At 39.0% G+C, this 22,500-nt stretch overlaps 1 protein-coding gene across 1 annotated transcript in view; it reads left to right on the top strand.

The window, feature by feature from the left end:
- DSCAML1 (DS cell adhesion molecule like 1) overlaps positions 1-22,500 on the top strand; it is a 1,743,400-nt gene that overhangs the window by 1,029,840 nt on the left and 691,060 nt on the right. The window contains exon 13 of the mRNA XM_044080956.1: positions 22,267-22,422. Within this exon, the coding sequence (XP_043936891.1) occupies positions 22,267-22,422 (156 nt within the window). The remainder of the gene's footprint in view (positions 1-22,266; positions 22,423-22,500) is intronic.

Below are 22,500 nucleotides of genomic sequence, written 5' to 3'. Positions count from 1 at the left end.
TCCTTCTACCCCATTCTATCCTTTAGAGGGATGTCTCTTCACATGAATGGAAAGACCACCTTTCCATATGACTGCTAATGTCACTAGGCCCACCATCTTTGCCACTATTCCATATTGTCACTGAAGTGGATGGACTTGTGCTGCAGGATGGCAAAAACTCCTCTACAGACTTGGTATTCTTTCTGCCAGTTATGAGGCCTTTCAAGTCTGTAGCCTTACTTTTTCGGTATTGTTTGGATATGGGTTTAGACACTTCAACAGCAAGTGCTTGAAGCACTTAAGATCTGCAGCCATCTCTTTCACCATTTGTGTCTTTTGTCTGCAAATCAGTCTCCAGTGGCCTGCCAGGTGCATGCCTTATCTGCTCCTTCATGAACTTCACCCCACTGATGGCAATCACTTTCTGTGGCAGACTGATCATGCACATATTGACATGCTTGGTCATGTATGATAAACTGCTGTCCTAAACCTCTAAACTGTACAGCTAGTCCTTTAATATTCTTGTTTCCTTTGTCTGCTGATGGATCTTGTAGTCATATTCCCTCATCTGATGTGAATTATCTATAGTAACACTCTTTATATGCTGTACCTACACATGCATCCCTTCTAGACCCACCCATTAGCTCAATAAGCTCATTGGTAAAGCTGTCAAGCTTTGCCAGGATAGTGCCACGTTTGGAGTTCATTGAATATGTCATCTGTCCACATGTGGTACTGTTGAGTGAGTGAAAGGATGAGCAAACACTACACCGAACCGGTAATATTTAAAAAAAAAAAATAACAGCGCAGTACCAAAGCATGCTACAGTGGGGATAAGGGAATATACCTGTTTCCCCACTGTAGTGCGATCTCGGAGTTAGTATATGTAAAGTAGCGGGAGTGTGGGGAGACAGGCCCCCACATGGGGGCTGCAGGGGGCTTGCCCCCCCTGCAAAAATGCCTTTGTAGTGTTGTTTTTTTTTAATATTATTGGTTCAGTAAACCAGTAGTCGCGAAAGTGAACTTTTGCGTAAATGGAATCTTGTACTTTTTTTTTTCGAAAGCATGAGCTTTCTTCGATGAGAAAAAGTAGACCCATATATATGGATCTACTTTCAATGAACAAAAGTACGATCCATCGAATCTCACTTACCCACTCACTATCCACCAAAACGTCTTTTAAAATAAACAACAAACTGCCGAATTCCTTTCCCAGGGAAAGGAACCACTGGACCACAATGGTGAACTGTGCCCTCTCCCCATGTAGTGTGATTTTGGAGTTGGTATATTTAAGTAGGAGGGGGTGGGGGAAGAGCCCCCCCCCTTTAGTGGGCTCCATTTCTTTCTGTTGTGTTTCATTTGCCTGGTGGTCCAGTGGATGTTCTTCGTGTTTCACTGTTGCAGTCATCACATTTGGGTTATTTGCTTGCAGTAGCCCTCAGTCGGCCTGATTAACAAAGGTTTGGGTCCTGCGTCGGTTGCTGTTTCTTCTTCCGTGACGTCAGGTCGTCAGGGGTATAAAACATGCAGCCGACGCCATTACATCAGTCTTTCGTGCTGTGCGATGCCCGAAGCAGAAACAGTTCACAAGTGCCGGTCGGCTGACTCCGAAATTTTCGTTTTCAAGTTTCAGAACCAAAGTCTTCAACTAAAGCTAAGAACCCTGTTGGGGAAACATTTTCTTGCTCTTTAACGATGTCAGTAAAAGTTAATAATTGCATATGTTGTGGAAAGCAAATACCTCATAAAGATTTTTGTTTGTACTGTATTCCTTGCCTAGGCCCTGACCACGACGTACCTTACTGTCGGTTTTGTGCCTTATTTAACCAACGAACTATCCATTGTCAGTATATTTACGCTTCTAAATATTTTGGTTCTCAGTTCAATTATCCAGATATGTCATCAGTTAGCCATCCGACTACCAGCATTCCAAAAAAATGCAAAGATAAAGACAGAGACAGACCACCTAGGTCCAAAGCTGCTGACGACGCTTCTCCTAAGCCAGTCGCCAGTTCACTGTTACTCAGTGAGGCACTTTCTCAGCCCCTGATACCCACTACTTCTGATTCGCAGGCCTCTACTGAGACCCATTCAGAGTCCAGTATGCCGCGAGATGCTTCAACTGTGGAATCTGCGGATGTCTTTACCTCGGATGGGTCCGGAGCCGCTGTGCAGGCACCGGCTTCTGAGGGTGTATTCAGGCCTACAGATTTGCATAATAAACCAATGCCACCTTCTTCTTTAAGGCCTAAAGCTCGAACCATGTCTAGAAAACTGACGTCCAGGCTGCATGCTCAGGCCTCTATGCCTAAAAAACAAATGATAAGAATGACTGAAGACCTTATAACTTTAATCAGGGGAAGCCAACCATCCCCTTCTAAGAGACCTAGGACTGAATTTGTTTATGAATTTTCTGACCCGGATTCTGAAATTTCTGTTTCTTCTCATGACCTGGATTTACCCTTATCTGCTTATGAGGATTCTGATGCAGAGGACTGTATTCCCTCTGCATCCCCTCCAGAGGATTTCTCTTTTGGTGAAACCTTGCATACTCTTAGGGAACATTTCCACTGGGAAAGCCAGGATTACTGTGATTCAAAAAAGAGGCTTAGGGGCTTCTTACTCCCACCCCAACACAGGCCTTTAGCTGTCCCTCCAGTACTAGACATAGTTGATGATGCCTTTTCGGAATTTAGTTTGGCCCCTGATTCTTTGCCTCCTGCTCCCAGAAAACCAGATAGATATCACAGGGTTCCTGATTCAGACAAATTCCTTTACAAAAATCCTACTGTGGATCCTGAGAATATTTCACAGGGACCCAAGGGCATTAAGGCTACTACTGCCAAAAATCCTACCCCTTCTGATAGAGACTTCAGGGCGCTGGATAGATAGGGTAAGAAGTTATACACTTCTGCAACTTTGGCCATTAGGGCCTTAAATTGTCAGTTTCATATGTTGAAGTATCAGCAACATATTATTGGATTGCTTAAACAGAAAATGATGTTGATTCCTGACTGTGCTGAAAATAAGGATTTACAGGATTTAATGCATTCTGCTGAACAGGTTGGAAAACATACTTTGCAATGTGGGTTTGATTCATTAGAGGCCTCTTGAAGGGCTGCTGTCACTGGCTCTGTACTTAGAAGGCATGCTTGGCTTAAGGAAAAGTCTTTGCCAGATCATGTTAAAGCTAAATTGTTGGATGCTCCCTTAAATCAGGACCGCCTGTTTGGCAACAGAGCAGAAGAAGTTCTTAAAAAGATGGAGGAAAAAGCTAAATCTATACAAACCTAAAGATTTCCTACAAGTTCAGCCTCCAAGATTTAGTAGGCATTGGCTGTCTAAGAATTGGTCCTTTCCTGCCTCTTCCAGGCCTTCTCAACCCAAACCCAGAACCAGCAGAACCCCTGGGTTTCAGTCACAGGGTATGCACAAGACTAAGCAGTGGGGGGTTCTCGCTTCTAAATCAAGGAGTAGTAACACTCCCCACTATGGGAAGCTGTCTCAATGACTTGACTTTAAAACTTCCAGGCACTTCTCAACTGACTGCTCCTTTAGGGGGAAAGATTGCCCTGCAGGCCAAAAACTGGGAACTCATTACCCAGGACAAATGGTTTTTAAGTAGTCTCCCAAGGATACAGATTTCACTTCCACACATTACCAACCCCAAACGGTTGGCCAGATCTACCCCCAAATCAATGGGCAAAGGCTCAAAAGCAAGTACTCTCTCTCTTAAGCATAAAGGCTATTCAAACTGTACCAGAAGAGGAAAAGGGACAAGGTTTTTATTCAAGACTTTTCCTGGTACCCCGAAAAGACAATTCATGGCGTCCTGTCCTGGACCTTTCTACCTTAAGCACTTTTTGGTGATTCCCAAATTCAAGATGCTAACTCTTCACCAGCTACTTCCTATACTAGGCAAAGATGCCTGGTTGGCAGCGCTGGATTTAAAGGAAGCCTACCTGCACATCCCAATCAGGGAATCTTGCAGAAGATACCTATGCTTCAAAGCAGGCTACATGCACCATCAGTTCTCTGCACTGCCCTTTGGCTTATCTACTGCACCCAGTGTATTCACAAAGTGCCTAGCACCTGTCATTGCATTTTGCAGGCAAAGAAAAATTCAAATATGCCCATATCTGGACGATTGTCTTATTCAGGCAGAAAGCCAGGACATACTTTTGAATCATCTGGCATTTGTACAAAAGGTGCTAACTTGTCTGGAGTACACCATAAACGAAAAGAAGTCACAAATGGTACCCTGTCAACAAATTGTATTAATGGGAGCAAGCTTGAACGCAACTTCCCAGATGGCTTTCCTCATGCCAGAGAAACAAATTCAATTGACAACCTACTTCAAACTAGTGGCCACGAAAACCCTGCTATCTGCAAGGCAAATACTGCAAGCCTTGGGGTTCATGGCCTCCTGCATTCTCCTAACTCCATATGCAAGACTGCATATGAGGAAACTACAGTGGTATCTAAAAAGCCTATGGTGTCAACATTCTCAGGATCTAGAAGCAATGATTCCTGTCATACCTTGCCTTCGCCTAGAGTTTCTTTGGTGAGCAGAGGCTTGCCACCAAAACAAGGGACTACCATTCACTCTTCCCCCTGCCGCCCAAACCCTAACAACAGACGCATCAGACTATGCATGGGGGGGTTCACCTGGCAGGGAAGTGCATTCAGGGCAAATGGAACCCAAGTCAAATGCACCTGCATATCAATCAAAAAGAGATGTTAGCTGTACTGAATGCTCTGACAGCCTTCAAAGACCACATTCTTCCAGGACAATTAATGGTAAAGACAGACAACACCACTATTATGTGGTACATAAACAAGCCGGGGGGTACCCATTCTTACCCCCTCTGCAGACTAGCCATGGCATTGTGGAACACAACCTTGAGCTACCAAGTGCATCTACAAGCTCAATTCCTGCCAGGAAAACTAAATACACTGGCAGATGGACTAAGCAGAAACCTCATGGACCCACACGAGTGGAAACTGGAACCAAAGATTTTCAACATGTTGACAAAAAAATGGGGGAGCCCAGATATAGACCTATTTGCCTCCCCCCAGAACTACCAATTGGACAAATTTTCCACAAGGACTCCCCACAAACAAGCTTGGAAAGTGGATGCTCTGTCCTTCAACTGGAAAAACCTATCAGTTTATGCCTTTCCTCCTCTGCCTCTCCTCTCCAAAGTTCTGCTAAAGATCAAACAGGACAAACCAAGGAAGATATTGACTGCACCAGTCTGGCCACACAAACCCTGGTACCTCCTCTTGCGCAGTGTGTCACTGTTGGCCCCATGGCACCTGCCTCTGACCCCTACCCTGCTGTCTCAGCAGGAGAACCAGATTCTGCACCCTCAGCTTCAAACCCTGAACCTTGCAGCCTGGCTAATTACCTGATTTTTCCCTTACCATCCCTCAGTAAACCAGTGATGGTTATCATTTTAGAGGCAAGGAGGCCTAGTACTAGAAAATCTTATGCTGAAAAATGAAAAAGATTCTTTGCCTGGAACCTATCGCATGAGATGAGCACAGCAGCGCCCAACTTACCTCAGATTTTTCAATACTTAACTGAGATGCTTCACAAGGGACTTTCTTTTTCCTCTATCAAAATTCACACCTCAGCCATTTCAGCTCATTATAACAGAGAACCTTCCCTCTTCTCTTATCCATTGCTCAGGCAGTTCCTCAGAGGGGCCAAAAATGTAAGACCACACAGGAGAGCCCCAACTCCAGCCTGGGACCTTAACTTTGTATTGGAGAAACTCACTCTTCCTCCTTTCGAACCAGCTGCTAGTGCAGATTTAAAATTCCTTTCTTGGAAAACAGCCTTCCTTTTAGCAATCACTTCATCAAGAAGGGTATCTGAATTACAGGCCCTTATGGCAGTGGAGACTTTCCTCATCTTTCATGCGGGTAGGGTGAGAACCAATCCCTCTTTCATGCCCAAGGTGGTACTCAGTGTGGCTCTCAATCAGTCCATTCATTTGCCAACCTTCTTTCCTAATCCACAGAACAAAGGGAAATGGATACCACACTCCTTAGATGTACACAGGCAACTTAGATTTTACTTGGACAGGACCAAACCTCAAAGGAAATCTGAACAACTGCTGGTGGCATTTGCTGCAGGGGCAGAGGGGAAGGCTATTTCAAAGCAAACCATTTCTAAATGGATAGGCCATTGCATACATTTCTGCTGTAAGCACCATGGAAATCCTATCCCACAGGGGATCACACCCCATTCAACCAGGGCTGCATCTACCTCTACAGCCTTTCTCAGAGGTGTCCCTACCAGGGACATCCTAGAAGCTGCTACCTGGAGTTCTGTACATACCTTCACTAAGCATTACCGTTTGACAATTTTCTCTAAATCCAGAGCTGGCTTTGCCACTGCAGTCTTGCAGGGTCTTATAGATGGTCCTAATGCTATCTAAATTCCTCCTCCCATCCTTAACTTTGGGAATCTACCCAAATGTGATGACTGCAACAGTGAAACACAAAGAACATAGTCAGTTGTGTACACTTACCATAAATGTAGATGTTCGAGTGTATTCACTGTTACAGTCCTGGTTACCCTCCCTCCAGCCCCCTGATTTCTTTAGCTATACCACTATTCTCCTTTGCTATGCTTAAAAGCTTTTTGGTGTATTTGCTTTTTCATTGAAGGTATATCCTTGTATATATGTATAGATATGTTTTATTGCTTCCCATTAAGGGGGCACCTGACATCTGGGGCAAGAAAAACTGATGTAATGGCATTGGCTACATGTTTTATACCCCTGACAACCTGATGTCTTGGAAGAAGAGACATCAACCGACGCAGAACCCAAGACTTTGTTAATCAGGCCAAATGAGGGCTACTGCAAGCAGATAATCCAAATGTGATGATTGCAACAGTGAATGCACTTGAACATCTACATTTATGGTAAGTATACACAACTGTACTTTCCTTTACCTGGGAAAGGAATTCAGCAGTTCGTTGTTTCATTTAAAAGACATTTCAGTGGATAGTGAGCAGGTAAGTGAGATTCAATGGATCGTACTTTCATTCATTGAAAGTAGATCCATATATTCCATATATATATATATATATATATATATATATATATATATATATATATATATATATGTGTGTGTGTGTGTGTGTGTGTGTGTGTGTGTGTGCGCGCGTGTGTGTCTGCACAAACCTTTCCTTCAAAACAATGCAGAGGTAACTTTAATTGTTTCTGGGAAGTGAAGCAATTTCCTTCAAAACCATGCAGAGAGAACTTTAATTATTTTTTGGGAATGATGCAATCAACTTAAATGGATGTCCTAACTGATCTGTACAACCTTTCACCAACTTTGTTACTGCAGACATCCAGGTGGTGTCCCTAATACCATCGATAATATACCTTCATTGCGTCCAGAACCACAGCCAGAGCTGGCACACATTTGGCTCTGGTGGCAAGATGTAGTAGATAGCATGATATGCGCACATTGTATTATATAGGAAAATGAGTGATGATTTTATAGAGGAATAGGAGGGTAAAGGGGACATAAATGGCAACTAGATATGGACAGTTTGAGTTAGACCTGAGGAAATACTACTGCATGCTTGAGATATTAAGGCCAAAAAATGTATTCTAATGGGAAATTTAGGATGCAAGATGATCAGAAGAGTATAAAGCTGCTTCCAACAGAATAAGGAAGGTTTTTGCTGGATGAAGGGTTTGTTTAGCTGCTTAGATGATAGCTATAACTCTCAAACTAAATGCACTATAGGTCTTTTAGTGTTGCCATTTGTGTATTTTTCAGTACATGTACTGTATTATTTTGTAATGATTAACATGAGCAAGCCCTGTCTGTCAATTGTGTAAATTTGTTTGTTCTTAAATTTCATGTTAAGGCAGAATACATTCATAAAGTATAATTTGCATGATTTTCACTAAACTTTTCCTTGTCAGCAAGATAATGGTCAGGTTAATTTTAATTATATGAAACATATGATATTATTGTGACCAACAAACATTGGAGATCTGAAAGAGTTTCACTGCATGGTTACCTTTTGTTGGACTATTAAAGGGAAAGTAGGGAGGTGAAGGTGTGATGGTATTTGTGACTAGGAGAGTATCAATAAATGTGATTGCAGTTACTAGAAAACCTCACCCAGACTCTGCAGCAACTTGCTTTGAGGGAAAGGTTAGTTTGTTTTTGCTTTCTTGTATTTTGTTGATTTATTGCCTTCTTCTATTTTGTATGTTGTGATTTGTTTTCTTCACACTGTGTTTTACTTGTATTATGTTTTAATTACATATTTAAGCTAAGAACGTGAGAGAGACCACAGCTGTGTCTCCTGTGAGTTACACAGAAATTAAGATTTTCCTAACCTTTCCACCCTGGTCCTGTTGTGTTTTTAAACTCAACTGTCTTTCTAGTTGCCTGCCCCTTATTTTAATTTGACCACATATCTTCTTACCTCTCCTCTTTCATTGGCTATTGTGAGTCAACACAAATTTATCATTTTGGGAAATCACTCCCTTCAACTGTTTAAATGTATTGGCCATCCCACTGTAATCTGTAGAACCAGACTACAAAGTGCCCACCCCCTTACAATCTGTCTTGCTGTTTTAAAATTAGTGGCTATCTACTTAAATAGCTAAAGCTGAAGTTACCCCTCTTTCATATCTAACTGCTTAGTGCATATTGCAGCTCTTAGGATATTAGCCCATTTTTACATTTTACCTTTAAAATATGCAACATCTACTCCAAGACCACTGATTACTGGAGAGCCCACATTCTGCCTGTCAGTAGTCATCTTGGAATTAGTGCTTCTGTTTTGCTGCTGGTGAGAGAAGGAGCATAGAACATTATTTCCTTGGTACTGCTCATCACCACAAAACCTAGTAACTGCTTCATTGGTGTCAATGTAGAATTTGTGCTTATATTTTGAAACTGGTAAGAGAAAGAGCAGAATTTCCTCTCTCTTTCTGCTTGGGAAGCGAGTGTCTGTGCTTGACCTTTGTGATTGGTCTGGTTGCTATTCAGTGTATCTACCATGAAAAGGCTACAACAAGCCTACAAACCCTTGCATCATCTGGGACAAGACTGTGGATCACCAAACAAGCTGTGACCAGCTTCTCATCTTGGGATTGGTGCTACTGTTTTGCTCCTGGTGGTGAGAGATGAAGCATAGGAGCATTGTATCCCAGAAGAGTGAAGCTGTGGTGAGACCAACACTACTAGTAGTCAGGAAGTAGCCATTCAGGTGACTCTCCTCTTTTCATCATTCTTGACAAGCTAATTCCTTTTTTCAGTAAGTACACACAGCTTGATTTGTTTCTAAATTCAAAATATCTGCCTAAATACTTTATAGCCACAGACACCTTGAGCTGCCATTTTTCCTGTAAATGTACCAATTTCACCAATACCTAGTTGCCTACAGGAAAACTAGTTTGCAGTAAGAAGTACTGCCCCAGAGTTGCAAACTGGACATTCCTGGCATTGCTTTATATTCTCGCTCAAACTGTCTAATCAATAAAAAGAGTATGTTGCCATGGATATGAACTTTCCCACTATCCCTTGCCAGCTTGGTGGATATGGGCATCCTGAGGCAATGTAGTAATTGCCTCATATTTACCGACAATCAGTTAATTCTCAAACAAACTGATATGGTATGTGAGAGATGTATTTACAGGATGTCACTGGAGGCAAAGCTCTCACATAAAAGCACTCCTAATGTCAATAAGGTTGCCAATAGTACACACACTACACACAATTCAGAGCAGACACATAGACCCGCATATGCTTAAATGTAACCTTCCTAAACCCCAAAGACCTCCTAGACAAAGTGCACCTAACAAACACCCTCAGCCCCCCTGAATGCACTCTTTCAAAATAACACCCACATCAATACATACAGCTACATCTCATGGAGCCTCTTCTTCTAAGCCCATAAGGCAAGTCATCACAAAATCCAGCATTCTAGTCATTGGTACTCCATTGTGAGACAAACTAATGTCCCTCTTATGAGGCTGAGTAAAGAGAAAATCACAGTCAGTTGCTTTTGCTTTTCAGGGGCCAGGATCTACCACATTATGCATGCACTCAGGTCATTTGACCACAAGTACCAGTATGACTCAGTTGTAGTCCATGTAGGTGTAAATGATCTGAGATGTACTTCCATAGACTAAATGAAGAGAGACATCATGGAGCTGTCTGAATATGTGTCCCAGGCTGGTATGAGTCTAGCATTGAGCAGCATTTTACCTTTTCCAAGGATGATACCACAGTATGAACAAAAGATGATTGACTTTAATAATTGGCTTAGTTTTTGGTGTCATTCTAAGGAGGTGCATTATTTGTCAGTATGAAAGGAAATGGTCAACAGGCGACGCTTCTTTGACTGGGATGGTCTGCACCTCTCCCCTCTAGGCTTTCGAATATTAGCTGAAACATCATCTTCCCCATAGTGAATTTTTTAGGCAATGCCAAACTGACATAGCAAATCAAAACCAAAACATATAAAGGTGTTACTGCTCAGTGCTAGGAGTCTAAACAAACAACTCCACTGCCTAGAAGCTCTCTTCAACCTAGAGAATGTTGACATCTATGCTGTCACTGAGATGTGGTTTAAAGCCACAGAGAGCATACCAACAGTGCAAGGTTATAGTGCCTTCCACACGTTTAGACTAGCTACTACTCAGACAGAGACAAAGGATGGAGGTGTCTCGATTTACATCAAAAATAAATATACCTCAAGACTGGCCTAACAGGACAATGTACTTCAGCTTTTCCACATTCAAATCACCATAGGCAAAATCCAATATCACTTCCTTGCAAGCTTTAGATCCCCCAGTATGACCCAGAAAACTCACACCATATATTTAAATTTGTTAGAAACACTTAACATCCAACCCAATACCATATTCATGTGTGGCTTTAATTACCCCACTATTAACTGGAATCATATACAACACCAAATGTGCAGGCACAGAGATTCCTGGATTTCGTAAACACAAACTCCCTGGACCAGATTGTCAGTGCATCAACAAGGAGTGCAACTATACTGAATCCGGTCCTCACTAATATGGGAAAGTGCTGCACACCCCTTAGTATAATGTCTTATCTGGTAAGGTCAGACCACAAAATGGTCTCCTTAGAAGTAAAAATAAAACCTGGAACCCCATTTAACCTTGGAATATTCAGGAACTACCCTAAGGATAACTTACTACTATTAAGTAATAATCTGGCAAAATTTCAAGCCTCCATAAACACTGAGAACACTGCTGCCTACACAGAACTGTTCACAGAAACCCTATACAAGCATGTTAATAACTGCATAGTGGCAGCTGCACCCACCACGAAGAAGTATAGAATTAACTCAAAAAAACAAGACACCCTGGTGGAATCACAACATCAATTGGCTGTATAACAGAATGTGCATATAGAGGTGTTCCACATGGCTCCGTTTGGGGCCCTTTGCTGTTTAAATATTGTTTTTTCCTTAATTCCAAAATCTCATAAGGTATGGGTGGCTAAATACACTAATGACATAAAAATGGGATGTATGGTTACTTCTTTAAAAGATATTGAATATTTCAACCAGTGCATGGACCACGTCACTCTGTGGTTAAAACAAAATGGGGTGAAAGTTAACACAGACAAAGTAGTATTTTATATTTTGATAAAAACAAATGTACCATCATTAAATTGGGGCAAACAGACTTGCAGGAATTTACTGAATACAAGGATCTGGGTGCGGTTGTTAATGATAATCTAAGTTTTAGAAAAAATGTTCAGAAAAAAAGTAAAGGCTACAAAAATTTTAGGGTCAATTTTTAGGAATTTTGATATCAAGAACAAGGATTTTTTAATAAAGCTGTACACAACAATAGATTGTTCTGCATGTTTAGCAAATGTAATCTGAAGGCATACAGCCAAAGTTTACTAACAGAGTCTCAGATATTAGGGAAACCTCTTATATCTCTAGGTTACAAAATCTGGGACTCTTCTCTGTTAGTTATAAGTACTTGTAAGGCAAATTATATTTAGCATTTAAAGCCCTTAAGAACAATGAGTTATGTTTGTTGCTGAATTCAGTGTTGATTGACTTGTAAAAATACTAGAGGAGTATGCTATACTTCTAAAATAGCAAGGTTTAGAACTGTTTGAAGATCCAAATATATATCACAGTCAATGGTTCATAAGTGGAGTAAACTTCCTTTAGCTGTCCATTACTCATATTCACGGCAGTTGTTTAAAAGGCACCTGGATTCATAGGCAAGAATTAGAACATTCTCTTTAGGTATGGAGTCTGTGTTATAATTGGCCCGTGGCCTTAACGCAGTTTAATATGAACTGTTGAAGTATATGGATTCATGCATTCGTGATTGTCACTGTAGAAAACCATGCAATCCAGATGTTCACATTGGTTTAGTTATTATTTTTATATGTAATTACTTTGTCAAGAAAACACACCAGTGTATAAAATAAAAGTTGTCCACAGGAAGAATTAATATATAAGCAGCTGCATCCTTTGAATGGGTAAACCACTGGGACACCCTCACGTGTATATTTTGGGTGGCATTTTTTTTATTATTTATTAACTAAATAAGTTTGTGTAAATGATTGCCGTCTTCAACACTAACTCAAGACAGATACAAAGAATAGAAGCATAATTATACAAAGATTTACACAGAGGCAGCTTAAAACTGTAAGCCTTGTATATACTTCTTTGTATAAAGTTGGCTTTCTGTTAACTGTTATGCTCATTCAGGATTAAAACATTATAAGTATAGTCTGTTAATAAAATTAGCTCAACCCCACTACCAGACAAAGACAGCCTTATACTGTAAACTGTGAAACTCATAACTTTTGACCAACATGTGTCTGTTGTAAGAAAGTACTTCTATATTGTACAGCTTATAAACAAAGGGATTGTGTCTCGATCTAAGGTTGCCATTGTCTCCCTTTACTTAGCCTTCATTAGGCCAGTCATTGAGTATAATGCTAATGAGTATAATGCTCCCTTTAGCATATATGTGTCCAGACACATGCAATAACTGGAATGCCCACAGTGATACCTTACTAAAGGGATACAAGGCCTAAACAATATGTTCTACATGGACCAACTCAAAGCCCTGTCACTATACACCGTATCCTACAGACTGCTAAGAGGTGACCTGTATCTGGCATACAAAACATCGTCCGACAGTATACTCATGGATTTACTGCACATCAGCAAGTCAAATGGCATCAGTAATACTCGGTCTAGGAATCTAAACCTCTTCTACAACATCAACAGAACACTTTGGAGGGACTGGTATATCTTGCAGAGGATAATGCTGCTGTGGAACAGACTCCCCAATCCACTTAAAACAAAGTTCATCCCTGTCCATATTTAAGCACAACTTGGATCTGTGGATGGGAAACAGGAAAATTACCACGAAAATACACTAGATCAGAAAATGTCAAATAGTATCCAAAAACACAGTAGTCACGAACAAACAGCTTTAATGAAGCTTTCGGGTCTACACCCTTCATCAGCACATAAAATTAACCTATACAAACCACATTTAAATAGAGGAACATTTGAAAATCACATGAACAAGCCAGCCATTCAGATAAAGACCAAATTAATTATGCAAATTATTTAAAAGCACATCATACCTAAATTTCTTAAATACTCTATTGTACTTATAAAATACATGTATAAAAAATATATACATATATTTAAATCATCCATATTAAAATAAAATATAAGGAACATTAAAATAAATGATAAGACAAAACAATTCTCATAAATTCTCCCTTTGTCGCTTAACTAACACTGGTTTTATACTTACTGACCCATTTAGGCCCGGAGGTTTATCAGCCTGTAGACGTACTATCCATTCATATTCCTTCAATAACAGAATATTATCTAGATCACCACCCCTAATGCCCATTTGTACCGTACAGATGCACCTAAATTTAAATGCATGTGTTCGAAATTCATGTAAATGTCTGAATAATGCGTTTGTCTCAACCTTCATTTTAATCTCAGACCTATGCTCTGTTATTCTATCTTTAAGCTTCCTAGATGTTTTCCCCATATAAAAAAACATTACATGAAGTGCAGTTAGCAAGATAAACTAGCTTAGTGGTATTACAATCTGCTCGAGAAACAAATTTAAACCATTCACCTGTTATGGGGTGCTGGAAGCTACTACTACTATCATTGATATCAGAACAACAGACACAGTTGTAACACTTAAAGGTCCCCATACTAGCTCGTATAGGGACGGATTCAGTCAAAAAATCCTTATAACATAAAATTTGTTTAAACGTTTGACCATTTCTAAAAGCAAACCTTGGAACTGGACCGAGTAAATCTTTTAAGTCTGGTTGAGACATCAAAATTATCCAATTCTTCTTAATTATTTTACAGACATTATTAGTATTAGCATTATAAGTGGTGGTAAATCTAAGAACAGAACTGTTGACTGACTTATCACCTTCCCCTTCTGTTGTGCAACATAAGTGGTTCAGGGATAAAGAACCAAAAACTGGTCTATAGGGGCCCCTTCTTCCTTGCTTCACCTCCTCATAACTCATATTAACATCTCTAGGATGATACCCATTCTCAATAAATTCTTTCCTCATCTTCTCAGTTTCTTCCAAGAAAACTTCCTCATCAGTTGTTAACCTACTAACCCTTATCAGCTGAGATTTTATAATACCTCTATAGATATGCATTGGATGCATACTGGCAGTATTTAAATACCTTGCTGCATGCACATCCTTTCTATGTATCCTTGTTTCCAACCTACCAAGTTGTTTATAAAGCCTTACGTCTAAAAAATCTATTTTGTCTAGGGAAAAGTCCATCTTAAACTTAAGGAAGCATGTTGTGGTGTTAAGATAGGAGAGGAAACTTTCTAACTGAATCAAAGTCCCTTCCAAATGAAAAACAATCATCCACAAACCTACAGTAACAATCAAATAAACGCGCATACTCATTATTCTCATTTAGAATATATTGCTTTTCCCATACATATAAAACTAAATTGGCAAAAGTATTCGCCACAGATGTACCCATGGCCACCCCAGTTAACTGCTGGTAGGGAACACCATCAAAAATAAAAATATTCTTCGTCAGAACTAAATCTAATAAAAGGCAAATATTTTCAATTTCACGTGTCTGCTCAAAAGATTGCATCATTAGGAAACCTCTTACTGCCTCAATCCCATAATCTATTGGAATAACTGTAAAAAGCGATGCTATGTCCAGTGTAACCAAGAAGTAATCAGAACTAGTTTGGTGATTAAACCACATATCCAATTTTTCTAAAAAGTGAACCGCATCTTTCAAAACAGTTTCACACTTAAGTAGATACTTTCCTAACACTTTTTGTAAATATCTTGAAATTGGCTCAGTCACCCATCCCTTGCCAGACACGATAGGCCTTAATGGTGGATCACTCATTGATTTATGCACTTTGGGGATACCATAAATTTGTGGGATTTTGGGACATGTTACTGTTAAGTAACTAAACAGTTCAATTGTAATATCTTGATTCAGTTGCATATCATATAATGCCAAATTCACCTGAGAAACATGATCTTTCACATTTGCAAATGTTAATACTTTAAAAGTACTTGCTTCAGACAAAAATTGCTTAAACTTATTCATATACCATACCCTATCCATCAACACTGTAGCCCCTCCTTTATCAGCTTGTTTTAGTATGATACTACTATCTTTTTTAATTTGCAACAACAACTTGTATTCATTGAAAGATAGGTTATATTTAACATCTCCATTTCTATACTTATTCTTAATACTATATAAAGCTCTTATCTCATTTTCAACAACATTTAAAAAGGCTAAAATAACTGGTGAAAGTTGAGGTACAAAAACACTCAGTTTTTTGCATACACAGTTCGAATCATTAGTTTGTTTAAACAAAGATTTAAGCATAACGTTTCTTGCAAACAATTTTACATCAGTTAAAATGTCCACAATATTGTCCTTAAAAGTAGGGATGAATTTCATTCCATTTTTTAACAAATTGTAGTGTTGCTCAGTCAAAACATAGTTAGAAAGATTAATAGTACCTTTTAACAAGCAAATCCCTGTCCTCACCGCTGAGGAGCCTTGCTGGGTAGCTTCGGACTCTCGTTCTTTCTCTTCAACGCTTGTACCGACTTCTGCAATGTTTTCTGCCCTTGGGGCTCTTGTAAATTTCTCTGCTGAACCACTACCTTCTCCGGTTGTTTTAACCTGAAAGGTAAAAAAGAAGAAATCTCCATCTGTTTACGCTTTTCCTTTACTTCCGCTCCAGATACAGAGATCTCTGCTACGGGTGTAACTACAGACTCATTAACTTCTCCGACAAGCTCAACACTCAGTGGTATCTCCTCCCTTCTGGCACCTCCATTCACCGTAATACGCTCACACTGACGCATCAAGTCAGGAACTGAAGCAGACGTATTTGACACGCCCATTTCATTATTAGCTACAACTAATGCCGGTGATGGCGGCAATTCAAATTTATCCAATTCATCAAGAAGCCTATTAACTGACTTCACTGACCTACTATTAAGTCTCTCAGTTCTCCGTTGAGCGAAATCCCCTCTCGGCCAACTAAAAATATGGCCATTTTTAAAATCTTTAATATCACATTGAAGCTTTCGCTTCTTTTGCATTTCTAATCTATAGTCAAGTGCTTGAACACGATTAATAAATAACTGATACTGTTCATTCAAACACTCCGTACCACATAGTTTAAAGACTTCCTTTTCAAGACAGTCTATTTCTTCTAATAATTCACTTTCCACTTTCTTGAAAAATTGATTCATTAACTTCATATAACTCTTACTGAGTTCAAGATTCAATTGCTGCCACTGCATTAAAAGTTCCTGGTGGGTATTTCCATATGATGGCATCTTTAGTATACGCAATCCACGTGGTACTACCCCCAAGTCTAAATAGGCTAAAAAACTAAGCCTCTGCCATTGTAAATGCTTATAACTTTGAACTTTTTTCTCTAAATGGCCAAGCAGCTTATTAAACTCAGTTAAGTCATTAGTTACATTATCACCTTGTGAAGACTCCACAACCTTGGATTGTAGCAACGGATTAGTTGACTTAGTTAGTAACCTTTTAATAGTTGAACTCATCCCTGCAACGGCAGTGTAGATACACAACAATATCGAAACAGCTGGCTTTAAATTCCTCCTATATTGTTGTAAGTGGCCACTTGCCACAACAATGTTCCACCACGAAAATACACTAGATCAGAAAATGTCAAGTAGTATCCAAAAACACAGTAGTCACGAACAAACAGCTTTAATGAAGCTTTCGGGTCTACACCCTTCATCAGCACATAAAATTAACCTATACAAACCACATTTAAATAGAAGAACATTTGAAAATCACATGAACAAGCCAGCCATTCAGATAAAGACCCAAATTAATTATGCAAATTATTTAAAAGCACATCATACCTAAATTTCTTAAATACTCTATTGTACTTATAAAATACATATATAAAAAATATATACATATATTTAAATCATCCATATTAAAATAAAATATAAGGAACATTAAAATAAATGATAAGACAAAACAATTCTCATAAATTCTCCCTTTGTCGCTTAACTAACACTGGTTTTATACTTACTGACCCATTTAGGCCCGAGGGTTTATCAGCCTGTAGACGTACTATCCATTCATATTCCTTCAATAACAGAATATTATCTAGATCACCACCCCTAATGCCCATTTGTACCGTACAGATGCACCTAAATTTAAATGCATGTGTTCGAAGTTCATGTAAATGTCTGAATAATGCGTTTGTCTCAACCTTCCTTTTAATCTCAGACCTATGCTCTGTTATTCTATCTTTAAGCTTCCTAGATGTTTTCCCCACATAAAAAACATTAAATGAAGTGCAGTTAGCAAGATAAACTAGTTTAGTGGAATTACAATCTGCTCGAGAAACAAATTTAAACCTTTCACCTGTTATGGGGTGCTGGAAGCTACTACTACTATCATTGATATCAGAACAACAGACACAATTGTAACACTTAAAGGTCCCCATACTAGCTCGTATAGGGATGGATTCAGTCAAAAAATCCTTATAACATAAAATTTGTTTAAACGTTTGACCATTTCTAAAAGCAAACCTTGGAACTGGACCTAGTAAATCTTTTAAGTCTGGTTGAGACATCAAAATTATCCAATTCTTCTTAATTATTTTACAGACATTATTAGTATTAGCATTATAAGTGGTGGTAAATCTAAGAACAGAACTGTTGACTGACCTATCACCTTCCCCTTCTGTTGTGCAACATAAGTGGTTCAGGGATAAAGAACCAAACACTGGTCTATAGGGGCCCCTTCTTCCTTGCTTCACCTCCTCATAACTCATATTAACATCTCTAGGATGATACCCATTCTCAATAAATTCTTTCCTCATCTTCTCAGTTTCTTCCAAGAAAACTTCCTCATCCCTGAACCACTTATGTTGCACAACAGAAGGGGAAGGTGATAGGTCAGTTAACAGTTCTGTTCTTAGATTTACCACCACTTATAATGCTAATACTAATAATGTCTGTAAAATAATTAAGAAGAATTTGATAATTTTGATGTCTCAACCAGACTTAAAAGATTTACTAGGTCCAGTTCCAAGGTTTGCTTTTAGAAATGGTCAAACGTTTAAACAAATTTTATGTTATAAGGATTTTTGACTGAATTCACGAGCTAGTATGTGGACCTTTAAGTGTTACAATTGTGTCTGTTGTTCTGATATCAATGATAGTAGTAGTAGCTTCCAGCACCCCATAACAGGTGAATGGTTTAAATTTGTTTCTCGAGCAGATTGTAATACCACTAAGCTAGTTTATCTTGCTAACTGCACTTCATGTAATGTTTTTATGTGGGAAAACATCTAGGAAGCTTAAAGATAGAATAACAGAGCATAGGTCTGAGATTAAAAGGAAGGTTGAGACAAACGCATTATTCAGACATTTACATGAACTTCGAACACATGCATTTAAATTTAGGTGCATCTGTACGGTACAAATGGGCATTAGGGGTGGTGATCTAGATAATATTCTGTTATTGAAGGAATATGAATGGATAGTACATCTACAGGCTGATAAACCTCCGGGCCTAAATGGGTCAGTAAGTATAAAACCAGTGTTAGTTAAGCGACAAAGGGAGAATTTATGAGAATTGTTTTGTCTTATCATTTATTTTAATGTTCCTTATATTTTATTTTAATATGGATGATTTAAATATATGTATATATTTTTTATATATGTATTTTATAAGTACAATAGAGTATTTAAGAAATTTAGGTATGATGTACTTTTAAATAATTTGCATAATTAATTTGGGTCTTTATCTGAATGGCTGGCTTGTTCATGTGATTTTCAAATGTTCCTCTATTTAAATGTGGTTTGTATAGGTTAATTTTATGTGCTAATGAAGGGTGTAGACCCGAAAGCTTCATTAAAGCTGTTGGTTCGTGACTACTGTGTTTTTGGAAACAGGAAAATTACCCCAGGACTGCCCCCTGTACTGCTAATGGAGAGAGAGAGAAGCAACTCCTAAATGCTTTATCTCTCACAAGTCCCCTCAACTTATTTATGTTATGATCCCAGTTATTATCATTGGAGTAATATATAATTATCTACCATGGGATGAGTAAGGCCAATATCTAACTGAATGTGATATGTTAATTTGAGCATAAAAAAGGAAACTGGCTAGACTTAAATGGCCCAAAGTGTAGCTAGCTTAGTACTTACCTATGAATAAGAACATGGTATTGTAGCAACAACATTTTTGTTTATTCTGAATATATTTAAGGTAGTAAGAGGTGTAAATAAAAGACTCTGTTATTCATATTTCTTGACTTTGAAAACAGATGTAGAAATCCCACTTTCCACTGGCTTATGTTCTTTTTAATACATACTGTTAAGTAACATTATGGATGGGAGTTTTTTGCTCATGTTACACCAAGAATAAAAAAAGGATGAGGGCTGTTACTGCCGTGAGTTTTCTACCACTTAAGCACATAACTGAATATTGATATTTATTTATTTATCTGTGCATGTGTCGGCAAACAAACATTGAATAAATTGATACTTAAATGTTTATCTGAGCTGGTGTTTGTAATCCCAAGCCTTAACCCACATTCACTTCAGATCAACATACTGAACATTTCCTGGTCTGGTGCTAACATATGAAAGTTCTCAGTTTGAAAGCTGCCTGGCAGGGAGGATGAGCCTGTCTATCCAGAGGGAGAGACATGCATGCTTGGGGCCTGTTCTCAACACTGGTTTTCCCTTGTAGAGACTAAGGAAACAACCATGCAGTATTATCCCTGGGTGGGTGGGGCATTCCTGCTGATGTCATGCTCCTAGCAGAAGCAAGGGGTGATGCAGCATTGACAGCCATTGCATTTGCTGCCCACATGGTGTTACTGGGTGGCATAGCATATCATTCTTCATGAAGAAAATACTCCAAAGCAGCAGTATAATGCTACCTCAGGTTCCTCCGTCTGCCCATCAGACCCAGGCATGAGTCACAGATAGTATGGGCGGTTGGTATTTCTGGTGGAAGAACAGAACCTTTGGGTGTAGCTGATGGTCATTTGCAGAGAGCCAACATAAGCAAAAAATTAAATCTAAAAGTGATTTGTGTTTGATGTTTACATAGTTCAAACACTGTTTTGACTAATACACTAAATGGGTATGCGATACAAACCCATTCATATAGTCCTGAAGCTCAGTTTTGTTTGTCAGAAGGGTACATTGACTCTTCATGGTCATTCTTTTCTGCTCTTAGCCATTGTGGGAGTTGTTTCTTCAAAAAAAAAAATTATATGCTATGTCAGACTTCCAAAAATAACTAACCTATACAACTGAGAGTTCTAACTAGAGCCAGTCCACTTAGGAAAGTGGATGCAGAGCATCAAACAAGGCTGTAGCACCTATTCTGAGTGAGGATGAAATATGCACTATATCTTTTGCCTCAGTAAAGTATTTGGCTTGTATAAAGCATGATATGTAAAGCATAGATGATTATCTCAGACTCCATACTGATCTGGTGAACAAGTCATTTGCCACTTGCTGTTCTCATGTCAGGAACTCCATACGAGTCTTCTCTTGTTTGTGTGGTGTGATTTGTAATACCTGTAAGGAAAGTTCCATATAAGCCACCTCACTGCAACCTGCATGCAGTGTGCAGATGTTTGGAGTTTGTTTAGCCCTTACAGCAAAATATACCCTAATCCATGTACAGCAAGCTTCATTTATTTCTTAGCATATATTTGTCTTATAATAAGGGTCAGAGTTTTACCTTTGTGCTGTAAAATGTCACTTTCTGACGTATATACATTATGGCTTCCAGACTCTACTATAAACTTAACTGTGTTATATTTTCCCTACTTTGTGCTCTATGCTTTTCTGTCTTGTGTAACCATACATTTTTATACATTATTCTGATTATGTTTCCCTGCTTTGGACATTTGTATATATGACTGTATAATGTATTAACTGAGCTTTATAAATTATCCAGATAAGTTCATTTGACTTGATTGGTAATGTGAAGAGAGAAAGGAGAGTGAATAATTAGTCATCTGCTATGCTGAGAGCTCATATTCAGAAATAAGCGAAAGTCACTGGGTATGGTTATGGGGAAAGAAGGACATCAAAGATTAACTTCTCCTACAGAGAATAGTCAGAGTCCAGTTCTTATCATCTCCAAATGCTGTTGATTGGAAGCGCAGTAGCATGGAAGGTGAATGGGAGGGAGGGCCAAATGTGAGGCTATGTTTCAAGTGGACGTATGTGCATCCATGCACACGTTTTAGTATGACTGCCTCGCCAGAGATCCAAAATGAAAGACCTATGCTCGTGAAACTTTCAGTGTCTTGCCTGCTGTCATTGCTACCACACAGTTACCCTGAGCACATGGCTTATTCTATGAAAAGAAGAGCTATTATACCCTGCGCCCAAAGGGACAAACTCTGCAATATTTGCACTAAGGACAGTTTAAAGAGGTAGTGGTACATGCAGGACTGAATTTGTAAAGCCAGTTTGCTGTTTAAGGTCTAAACAACTCAGTAGAAAATGTAAATAAAATAAGTACTGGAGAACAGTAAAACAGAGTGTGCTCAGCATGGAAATGTCAAATGAAAAAACATTTCTGCACTAATGCATTACATTAGCAATATGCATTTGTTTGTTTTGACAGGATGAAGAGTAATTTTCTTTAATATGTGTCTATTTTCTTAGAATGGGGAGAAATACAGAATATTACAACAGCTCGAGAACGTGTTGAGCTGAAGGGTTTGGAGAAGTTCACCAACTACAGTGTACAAGTGCTGGCATACACTCAAGCTGGAGATGGGGCTCGGAGCAGTGTCCTCTATATTCAGACCAAGGAAGACAGTAAGTCACCACACTGTAACTTGTATTAACAAGTGGTCATCAACACAGTCTTCTGTGTAAAAGAAACGTTTTTCATTT

This window comes from Protopterus annectens, chromosome 8.part0 (assembly GCF_019279795.1).
Source record: "Protopterus annectens isolate FY-2018-M chromosome 8.part0, PAN1.0, whole genome shotgun sequence".
Lineage (NCBI taxonomy): Eukaryota > Metazoa > Chordata > Ceratodontiformes > Protopteridae > Protopterus > Protopterus annectens.
Note: the sequence above shows the minus strand (reverse complement) of the source record. Positions and strands in the feature narration are given on the sequence as shown.